Below are 11,938 nucleotides of genomic sequence, written 5' to 3'. Positions count from 1 at the left end.
GCATCACATAACACCAATGCTCAGTGGCTAGTGGATCTAAGAGCAGACCACAGCAATCTCCCAGAACAAGATCCAGTAACCATTACGACCATCCAAGGACGAGTGTCAGGTATGAAGAGGTAGACAGCACCGGGCCCAGACATAATCCACACCTACTGGCTAAAGAAACTGACTACATGAGCAAGGCCCAGAAAGGAATTGGTAGTAATACCAGGGGTGCTAAGCACCAGCTACTGGTTGATAGAGCAGTCACCCAAGACTGCAAGACCAGGCAGACCAACCTGTGCACTGCCTGAATTAAGAAGGCCTATGATTCAATGCCACACACATGGATACTGGAATGCTTGGAAATGTACAACATCAACAGGACACTAAGAAGAACTCAATCAGAACTAACAAGAACTCAATGGGGCTGTGGAAAAGGACTCTGGAGGCCAACTCAAAGCCAGTTGCACAAGTACCATCAAGTGCGGCATATACCAAGGTGCATATACTACTACTGCTGCTGTTCTGCATAGGCCTGAACACCCTCAGCCAGATCATCTCAAAGAGTGGCTGCGGGTACTGGTTCCGAAGTGGAACAACCATCAGTCACCTCCTCTACATGGATGACATCATTCCTGTATGCCAGGAATGAGCGAGACAACGACTCATTGATCCACCTCACCAGGATCTACAGCAACGACATTGGAATGTCATTCGTACTAGATAAGTGTGGTCAGATGGTATCGAAGAGAAGGAAGGTGATCAGGACCGAGGAGGTTGAGCTACCAGAAGGCAAATACCTACACAGAATAAGGCAGGTCCTGAAAAGTCGGCTGAATGGGAAGAACAAGATACGAGCCATCAACACATACGCCTTGCCAGTCATCAGATACCCCGCTGGTATAATAAGCTGGCCAAAGGAGGAGAGACGCTTAGTACCTTTGAAAGTAGACTCTTCCTTCTTTTTACTGTTGTGTTTAACTAGGTCAAGCAACTGTCTGCTCCTGTTTTAGCTCTATTATTATGCACTTTAATTATCTATCCGTCATGTATGCAAGCGTATGCTTGCTTTTATGTATGAAGATATGTATGTTCGTACTTTATATTATTACACATGTATTGCTCTTGGCCTTGTGAAACACATTGTGTTGCTTTCTGTATGAAATGTACTCTATAAATAAATGACTTTGACTTTAACGGTACTTTATTTAACTTTATTATAACAGTACTTTATTGTAGCAGTACTTTATTTAATTATCATAACTGTAGTTTATTTAGTAGTTTACAGTAGTTAAGAAGAGATTGTGAAATACCATGATATATATTGTGTATTGCAATATAGCCCAACAATATTGGGATATTATTTATAGGCCATATTGCCCAGCCCCATAACAAGGGATTAAACACTGGCATTAGACAATGTTAGCCAACACAAATATTTCACATAAAAGAATAGTGTTCAACACCATGTACAATACCAAATCAAACTAAACAAGACAAACAAACAAACAAACAAACAAACAAACAATAACATAACATATTATTCAGATATGATCTGATAAATATCCAGGGTCCATCAAATCCATGATCATAATCAAGGAGGGCTGAGGCTGCCCATTCCATTGACAATACATTCATGAAGTCTTTTAACCAATAATCAAGCCTGAAACACTTTGGTATGTGTAATTTCCAATTTGTCATAATAATATGTTTAACTGACATAAAAGCTAATGCAATGATGTGGTGCATGAGTGTTAACTATATATTTTCTACCTTTCTGCCGAAAAGGGAGACTAATGGACATTGGGGTATTTTTGCATCCAGAATAGAAGACAATCTCAAAATGACCTTATTCCAAAAGCTCCTCATGGGAGGGCAGTGCCACAACAGGTGGATATGTGTTCCTACTTCTCTAAAGCCATGCAGCACACATTTGAAAGGGAATGATCCATTTACTTTAATGTACATGGTGTGATATAAGCCCTATGCGCAATTTTTATTTGTAGGGTTTTGCGTCTTACTCATTTGGATACATCTGTGGTGCTTTTTAAAACCGTCTCCCACTATGCTGTGGTCAGGCATACACCCAAGTCCGTCATCTCCCACTGATATTGAATGGAAGATAAGCTGTGAGGAGCGACAAGGGACATCAACTTATTTAGTGCTGAAACCAAACTCCTCCCCAAGGCATTTCCCCTCAATTTATTGTCCAGATAAAAATTCAGAATCTCTCATATCAAACAGATTTTTCAACTTGTTAAAGGGTACCATATCCCCATCTTTCACAATCTGCACTGTAAAAAAAAAAAAAAAAAATCGTAAAAAAATGGTAAAAAGTCTGGCAGCAAAAGTTGCCAAACACTTACCATCAAGTAACAGTAAAAAACCTTAGTTATTCTACAGAGATTTATATCAAAAATACGGATATTTACTTTGGACATTGTCTACATTTTTACAGTCCAACCATTATAAAATAAAAAGAAAATCTCATTATAAAACATTGCTAGAATGTTAAACAAATGTATAAATCTGCACAAAAAATGAAAAAGATTGCAGAACTACCTTAAAATGACCTAATTTAAATGAAGACGCTTGTTTTCATACAGTAATCTTTGGTAAATTCATAGGATTATCCAATCCATTCACAAGAACTCCCCATCAATGTACAGATTTCTGGATGTAAAACACAGAAAAATTATGTAAAATTACATTCAAATTACCCTCCTTTAACACCCATTAATGGTACCTTGGGAGCTTTAAGCTTTTATTTTATGTGATTATCCAATCTATTTACAGTAGATCCCTGGTAAATGTTGGTTTTCTACTGTACAAAAAAATGAGATCATGTGATAATAGTTTACAAAACCATAATTTTAATAATCATTACTTTATATAAACATTATTTGATAGTAATTACAAGCAACTCTCCAATATATTTACAGGCTTTTCCCATAAATGTATGGGGTTTACTTTATATAAACATTATTTGATAGTATTTAAAAGCAACTATGAAATATATACACATACATTTCCCCATTAATGTATGAGGTTAACTTTATATAAACATTATTTAACTTTAATTACAAGCAGCTCTCCAATATATTTTCAGGCTTTTCCCATAAATCTATGGGGTATACATTATATAAACATTTTTGAAAGTAATTAAAATCAACTCTCTCTCTCTTTACGTTTAAGAGTAGGCTTAAAACTTTCCTTTTTGATAAAGCTTATAGTCAGGGCCGACCAAGCTCGCCTTGGACCAGCCCTTAGTTATGCTGCTATAGGCCTAGACTGCTGGGGGACTTCCCTTGATGCACTGAGCTCCTCTCTCCTCCTCCTCCTCTTCATCTGTATGTATTCTTTTACCATTAATGCATGTTACTAACTTGACTTCTTCCCCGGAGTTCTTTGTGCTTTCTCATCCGCAGGAAACCCCATGGACTACGCTGACGCGGGGATGTCCTTCTCCCTCTGTTCCTGCTGTTGCTAGTCAGGTATCTATCGTTGTTGTTGCTGTTGTTGTTCTGCTTCTCTGACCCACTGTGTACAGTACTGTAAATAACTTTGTAAATATATTTAACAGCCCAGTTTCTGTAGGGGTGGATGGCATTTTTTTAATATCTTTCTTCCTGTTTCTGTTAAGTTAGGAGTTATGTCAGTGATTTGTATTTTTGTTTCTTTATGTTTAAATAGGTAATTTTGGGTTGATTAGTTTTAGTTCCCTTTTATTTGTTGTTTTGCTCTTAACTCACCCTGAAACCACAACTATGAAATAAACATTTAAAGGCTGCAAAATCCCTTGTTTCTGCTTTTTTTTTTGTGGCCAGGTCATAACAATATATTTTTAAATACTGTTGCTTCTCCCAGTTTAAAGGCCCCTCTACTTAGCAGTGTGTGGGCCTGTATAGACTGTCTTTGATTGACATCTCCCCTAAAGTAGTAAAGCACATTTCCAATCCACTGGAGATAGAAATATGAATGTATATTCAGACTATACAATATATATCTAAAAAACACAGCAGTAGAGTGGACAAAAGAGTCATTAAGTTTCATTCAGCGTATTCTGCTCATTCGTCATTCACCACAGTTGGATCACTCATTCAGTATACAGCAGGTTTAAATGTTTAGTATGTTCATAATGGAAAAGTGACAAAATTGACTTTTGATTTATTTTTGTGTGTGCTATTGATGGATAATATTCTCCCACAATGCAATGCCCAAATCAAATTGAGAGAGCTACAGTACTCACAGCTGTGGCAGGTTCTGAAGAATGATGGCAGTGTACATACAATATATAAAAAATATCCTTCTGAAGAAGAGTGTCAGATGGATATATTAGATAGTTGCTTGTAATTACTGTCAAATAGTGTTTGTATACAGTAAATCTCATACATTAATTGGAAAAGTCTGTAGATCTATTGGATAGTTGCTTGTAATTACTTTCAGATAATGTTTATATAAGGTAATGATTATTAAAATTATGTTTTTGTAAGCCATTTTCGCATGATCCTATTTTTTGTACAGTATCAAACCAATATTTTTACCAGGAATTTACTGTAAATAGATGAGATAATCACATACAATTAAAGCTTAAAGCTCTCAAGATACCATTAATGGGTGTTAAAGGAGGATAATTTGAATATAATTTTACATAGTTTTTTGTGTTTTACATCCAGAAATTTGTGCTTTGATGGGGCAGTCTTAAGGATAAATTGGATAATTCTATGAATTTACAAAAGAATACTGTATAAAACAAGCCATTATTTAAATTAGGGAATTTTAAGGTATTTCTGCAATGTTTTTCATTTTTTTGTGCACATTTATACATTTATTTAGCATTCTAGCAATATTTTATATATTATTTCTTTTTATTTTACAACAGTTGGACTGTAAAAATGCAGATAATGTCTACAGTAAATATATGTATTTAAAAAAGAATTCTTTGTAGAATAACTAAAGGTTTTTTACTGTTATTTGACAGTAAGTGTTTTTTTTAAACTTTTTTTTAACTATTTCTTTTTTTACATGAAATTTAAAGTAAAAAAAAAACAGAAAGTTGCCTTGATTTTACATTCAGTAATAGGATGTGTATTATTTGTATTTTTACATAGAATTCAATGTAATGTAATATTCAAGACCATTAAGTAATTGAAAAATCCTGTTAAAAAAGTATAATATTCCATTATATTAATTTACAGATTACAGCCTTTATTTTATGGTGAATATCTTTAATAAAAATAATTTACTGTGTTTTTATGGCATTTACACTTGATGTAGAAAAAACAAAAAAAACTGTAAAATAATACAGTAAATTTCTGTGAAATAACTTTTTTTTTTTTTACAGTGTATAAAAAGTGAGGATATCTCACTGATCAGAGAGGGATGCTTGAAATGTGTGAATATGCAGTTAAAGGTAAATGGGAGTGTCCTCATTTGGAATAATAACCATCAAAGTTTCATCACTTTTCTTTTTTAACATCTATTAAATCCTTATTTTTGTTCATTTCTCTGAGGCCATGAATCCAGACCTCACTCTAGATCCATATCTGTGTAACGTTTTTGGACATTCTTTACATTCAGTCTGGAAGGTTTAACTTAAAGTCAAACTTCTGTGTTTTCAGAGTTACTGTTCCCTCATACAGAAGTGAAGCCAAAGTCAGTATTTTATGTGTAAATGTGAGGACATTATTTTATCAAGTCGCAAGCCTTTTTAACTTTGGTGCGTGAAAACGAACGCCTTCCTTTCTTCAAAGCAAACTCTGCCCTTTACTTCAATAAATGTTAATTCTGTTTATGACTTTCTGACAGTTCGGAAAAGTAGATAAATGTCTGAATTTTTAAAGACTCTCCGTCACTGGACAAGCAGAAAAATCTCCCATGTACAAATTTTAATGTCTATGATCCTCTGAGACTGCAGGTCTCATTGATTTTCAGAAGGCTGCTGTATAAACAAACTCACTCTTCTTCTTCTTTGATAATATTTCATCTGATGTTACATCTTCTTTGGTTGACCACAAAAAAAAATAAACAAAAAGAAACATCCACTGCAGAAATACAAAGACTTTAACACATCATGAGATACAGAAAACATCTGCTCATCAGTGGTTGAAAATAACTAAGTACATTTACTCAAGTACGACTAACTTATACTTCCACTCCACTATATTTCAGAGGGAAATATTGTACTTTCTACTCCACTACATTTATTTGACAGCTTTAGTTACTTTTCAGATGAAGATTTGACACAATGGATAATATAATAAGCTTTTAAAATACAACACATTGTTAAAGATGAAACCAGTGGTTTCCAACCTTTTTGGCTTTTGACGTCTTACAAAAAGCAGTGTGTAGTCGGGGTCACATTTCACATGTCTATGAGTTGTTAACAGCTCCACCAAATAGTGATTTTTCCCTCTAAACTTCTCACATGCTTTCATTTCAATAAATGTTCAAATGATCCAATATTTCAGCAAAAATCAAAGATTAGAGAAAAAGTCCAAAAACTGAAAACAGATTTGTGTATCAGAACTTTGTTTTTTCTTCTTTCCTCTCCCATTAATCATCTCACGACCCCTCAGATTTATCTGCTGACCCTTTGGAGAGGCCCGACCCCTAGGTTGGGAACCACTGGACTAAACTAGCTAACTGTATATAAAGTAATGTAAACTAGCTCCACCTCCAGCAGCTACAACAGTAACATGCTGCTCTAACACTGATGCTTCACTATTAATAATCTAATGATGTCATATATAATAATATATCAGTCAGAGGGACCAAACCACTACTTTTACTGCAATACTTTAACTACATCAAGCTCATAATACTTATGTACTTTTACTGCAATACTTTAACTACATCAAGCTCATAATACTTTCGTTCCTTCACCTCTCTTCACTCTCAGCTGTGTTAAAACTGTTTCAGCCAGCAGAGGTCCTCATTACAACCTACAGAGTGATCTGTCATTTGGCTTGAAGGAACATTGATTGTAATGTTCATTAATGGTTCCATATAAGCAGCAGATGCTTTCAAAAAGATGGAGAACTGAATCTAATTTGAAACTGATTGATTAAAAACATGTTTTCTATCAAGTAGTACAAGTGTTTTATGGTGTTCCTAATGGGTTTTTTTTTTTTTACTAGAAAATAACCAGTGGTAGAATGTAACAAAGTACATTTACTTAAGTGCTGTGTTTAAGTACAATTTTGGGGTACTATAGAGTATTTTATACTACTCCTCTACAGTTGGAGGCCAATATTGTACTTTTTTATTCCATTACATTCATTTCACAGCTATAGTTATGAACTACTTTTCAGATCTACATTTTACAAGTAAAAAAGATTATGGATTTTATATTTTTTATATTTTTTTGTATATTTTAATGAATTTAAATCAGTTTGTAGAGATCTGTTTTCACTGTGAATATAAAGGGTCCTTTTCTGTTTCTGTCTCAGAAGAAATCTACTTTGATTCAATGTTGGAAAAAATAAAACTACCAGAAATAAGAAACACACGTAAACATAAACTGTTCAATCTAAATGGCTACTAAGCCAGACAAGAATGGCGGGAAAGCCAGCTCTGACCGGTCATGCTAACTGACGCAACTTGGTCCAGAGTAAAGTACAACTAATAGCTGAAATCAAGTAACAGACACATATTTTCAGAATTTACCAGGTAGGACGTCAAGATATCAGGAGAACCTCAACACTGACAGGCTTTAACGGCACAGTGACATGCAAATTTCTCACTCAAGTTGAATATTTTCAATGCACCATTTGCGTTGCCTTGTGTGAGTTTACATCTATGTGCATTTTTGCATTGACTTTGTATGTAATCTCATCGTGTGAAAAAATTTGCTTTGTGTTTGGTGTGAACTCAACATTCGACTTATTATTAGAGCTTATTATTCAATGTAACTGTTTTTTTAGTCATCAGCTTATCTTGTATTTATTTCTCTTTTATCTTCATTTTGAATGTTTTCTATTCTTTTAAATGGTATTTTAAATGTTTTTATGTTGTTTTTCTTGCTTTTTAAAATGTTTTACTGCATTATGAAAAGCACTTTGAATTGCTCTTATGTATGAAATGTGCTCTGCAAATACACTTGCCTAATGTTCAGTTTTTATTCTAGAGAGGTGTTGGTTTGTTTGTTTGTTTCTAAAAATCACTGGGTAAATTTTAGCCAGTTTGGGTCAATAAAGCACCAACACAATACTATGTTATGTTACCCAGAATGCCACTCAGGACAAGCGGCTGTTTTGACCCAGTATTAGTGTTATTTGTTATTTTATTGCAAACTTAAGCTTTATTATCTACTGTATTCTTTCTAAACTTACCTGTGATTGATTGTTTAAAACTTCTGTATCTTTTGAATATTATATATAAATTTTAACCCAGTGATTTTTTTTGTAGTGTGGTGCTGTTGTTTGTCCGTCCTGTGAATGAATTGTGATGTAACTGAACATGACTATAAAATAAAACATCTCTTTAAAACAGATTCAAATAAAACTAAACATTATAACTTTCATGGATTTATTGCACAGCTGTTGCATTCGTTTTATTTAGGTGACTGTAATAAACTGACCACTGAGTAATTGTAATAAACATTAAAGCAATAATGATGTCATCCGTCTGTAATTATCTTCTCCTACAGCTTGAGGTCATTATGTCTCCAAACAAATAGAAATTACGTTAGATCTAATGGAAATAAATTGTCGCTTTAAATGACATCATAACAATTCCGTTATTTTATGATGACAGGTGATATTTCTCTTGTGAGAAAGAGGCGAGCTGTGCGCGTAACGCTCGTGGTTCAGTTCCGCGGAAATGAATCAACATGATCTAATAACTCACTTATGTCAGTGAAAACTGTAACGCGCTACAGTGAAGTGGATCACAGTAATCTACTACCTGTGCTGAGGAGGTAAACGAGCCCCGCAGCGGCTTCCATCTCAGCGCGTCACACTCCGAGAGGTGAGTGAAACACCGGGACAGAGACCTGTATTCACCCCCGTGAGACACTGACCTGCCGGCTGGATTTATTATCACCACTGTTATTATTTTACTGTCACAATTTTTATGTGTTATGTTTAATATTAGAGGAATTTCTGAGAATAAATACACGCGGAACATTTTTCTGGATATTGTTTGCGCTTTGACTGTCCGGGATAAGGATCTCATTATAAGAAGACGCATGCAAATAAAGAGGAAATAGGATTTTTATTGAAGAGAGCGACTTTTCCCTCACTCTTTTTACTCTTCATTCAGAGAACAGATGATGGTTTGTGCGTCAGGAGCAGCTGGGAAGAGGAGAAGCGGTGTGTGTGGATATTAATCGCCTGTTTCTACTTTTAATTACTCTCTTTGTGGGGGGGAAAATGGAAAACTACACGATGTGGAGTAATTTCACTCAAGTTCTGTCGGAGCTGGACGGGACAGGTGGAGAGGAAGAGGAGGAGGAAGGGGAGGGAGAGGAGGGGGATGCCGGGAGCGGTGGAGGGAGCGGCGGGCTGCGCGTCCTCGTTGGCTGCGTCCTCTTCCTGCTCATCGTGTCCACGCTGCTCGGGAACACGCTGGTGTGCGCAGCCGTGGTGAAGTTCCGCCACCTGCGCTCCAAAGTCACCAACTTCTTCGTCATCTCTCTGGCTGTGTCCGACCTGTTCGTGGCCGTGCTGGTGATGCCGTGGGAGGCCATCACCGAGGTGACCGGCACGTGGTTGTTTGGCCGATTTTGTGGTGTCTGGATCGCCTTTGACATCATGTGCTCCACAGCGTCCATCCTCAATCTGTGCATCATCAGCGTGGACCGCTACTGGGCCATCGCCAGCCCGTTCAAGTACGAGCGGAAGATGACTCACCGGGTGGCGTTTGTCATGATCGGGGTGGCGTGGACGCTCTCGATCCTGATCTCCTTCATACCAGTGCAGCTCAACTGGCACCGGGCAGGGGAGGAGGAGGAGGAGGAGGAGGTGATGGAGGAGCTGGTGGAAATGATGAGCAGGAACTTCACCAACAGCAGCAGTGTCAACACCAGCAGCGCCGCCAAGAGCTGCGTCGCCAACTTGAACAAAACCTACGCCATCTCCTCCTCCCTCATCAGCTTCTACATCCCGGTGGTGATTATGATCGCCACCTACACCCGTATCTACAGGATCGCTCAGACCCAGATCCGCCGGATCACGTCTTTGGAGCGGGCGGCGGAACAGGCGCAGAACCAAGGCTACGGCGTGAACAGGAACCAGCACCAGCAGCACAGGAACAACGATGAAGCCTCTTTAAAGTCGTCGTTTAAGAAGGAAACCAAAGTCCTGAAGACGCTCTCCATCATCATGGGGGTGTTCGTCTTCTGCTGGCTGCCGTTCTTCGTCCTCAACTGCACCGTCCCGTTCTGTGACCCGCCCTGCGTCAGCGACACCACCTTCACCGTCTTCGTGTGGTTCGGCTGGGCCAACTCCTCCCTCAATCCGGTCATTTACGCCTTCAACGCCGACTTCCGCCGGGCCTTCGCCACCATTCTGGGCTGCAACAGGATCTGCTCGAGCAATGCGGTGGAAGCCGTAAACTTCAGCAACGAGATGGTATCTTACCACCACGACACGACGCTCCACAAGGAGACGCTGGTACCCGCGCAGCCGCAGCAACATCCTCGCACCATTAACGTCGGGTCTGACCAGTTGGAGGACATGAGCGCACAGTTTGACGAGGAGTCACTCATCTCGAATCGGTCACAGAGCCACAACAGACTGATGCTGCTTCCTGCCACCGTGCAGCTGGAGGACGACCCGGAGATCTCCTTGGAGACGATCACACCGTTCACGTCGGCGGCAGGGCTGGAGAGTGATGCACTCATACCTGGACAAGTCCACCAGGATGGATAGAACACAAACTGCAGTGAGCTGATTGTCAGCCATAACTGTACAGGAAGTTATGGAGCGTTTCCTTCAAAATGAAAGCATGAACTTCTATTCTTCTTGTCTTGTTTGTCCCTCATCATGTTTGCTGTTTATTGGTTTGGAATAACAAACAGGACTTTGAGGGTTATATCACTCAGCTGCTCTTTAAAGCCTGGAGACACACAACATATCAGAAAGACTCAAGCATTTAGCTTCAGAGTTTATTGAATTTTTCTATGTGACTGATGGATTGTTTGTTTCATTATTGTGTTTGCTACTTATCTAAATGGAAACAGATTTAGTTTCTAGACCTGTTTGACACATTAAGGTTGTAGATAAATGATCATTTTTAGAAAAACAATGTTTTGTCAGACATTAAATGTAATTTGTTAAGCTGAATCTTTGAATGTTTTAATGGTTTCTGCTTTTTTCATGGTTGATAAGGTGAATCAAGGTGAAGCTCAGATCCCTCACTGATTTCATCATTTAGTCCAGTTTAGTCACGAATGAGAGAAGTTAAAGGTTGAGTAAATTCAATCTCTGAGACAAGTGTGACATTAAACGGTGTTGTTTCAGGCTCTACTTCCTCTGAAGAACTGTCTCGTGAAGGTCTAGCATCTGTGACACTGTGACAGGCCTTGTCAAACTGTGATGAAGTTTTAAAGTCCATGTAAAAGAAAATCAGATATTACTTTTTAAACACAGTAATTTCTGAAAACGTGAAAAGACTTAACTATATAATAGTGAATTATGTAGTTAGACTGTTAAACTGTTTTTCACTGTTTTTGTGTTCAAGATTTTCTGGGCAGGCCTGAAATAGTGGCTCCATAATGTAATGGAGTCATACTAGAATGACCCCTCCCCTAACTTATATAAGAACTAGAGCACCTTAGCATCAGCTGGGTGTGGAATCTGTAGTTTGCTAAATGCAGCATGCAATTCTTTCATTGCAAGCCTAGCATTAGCATCCGGGGGATGTATGCTGTAGTCACAACATTAGATGTAAACTCTCTAGGCAAATAAAAAGGTATTGGTGCACGGCATTGTCCTTACACCAAGTTTTA

General features: G+C 37.8%; 1 protein-coding gene across 1 annotated transcript; it reads left to right on the top strand.

Moving 5' to 3' along the window:
* Positions 1 to 8,850: 8,850 nt before the first annotated feature.
* LOC122996558 (D(1)-like dopamine receptor) lies at positions 8,851 to 11,238 on the top strand. Its single transcript, XM_044372062.1, has one exon. The coding sequence runs from the start codon at positions 9,360 to 9,362 to the stop codon at positions 10,857 to 10,859; it is 1,500 nt and encodes a 499-aa protein (XP_044227997.1). The 5' UTR covers positions 8,851 to 9,359; the 3' UTR covers positions 10,860 to 11,238.
* The last annotated feature ends 700 nt before the right edge of the window (positions 11,239 to 11,938 follow it).

The sequence above is a fragment of the Thunnus albacares genome, chromosome 14 (genome assembly GCF_914725855.1).
Source record: "Thunnus albacares chromosome 14, fThuAlb1.1, whole genome shotgun sequence".
Lineage (NCBI taxonomy): Eukaryota > Metazoa > Chordata > Actinopteri > Scombriformes > Scombridae > Thunnus > Thunnus albacares.
The sequence above is the reverse complement of the archived record's forward strand: the minus strand, read 5'-3'. Positions and strand labels throughout refer to the sequence as shown.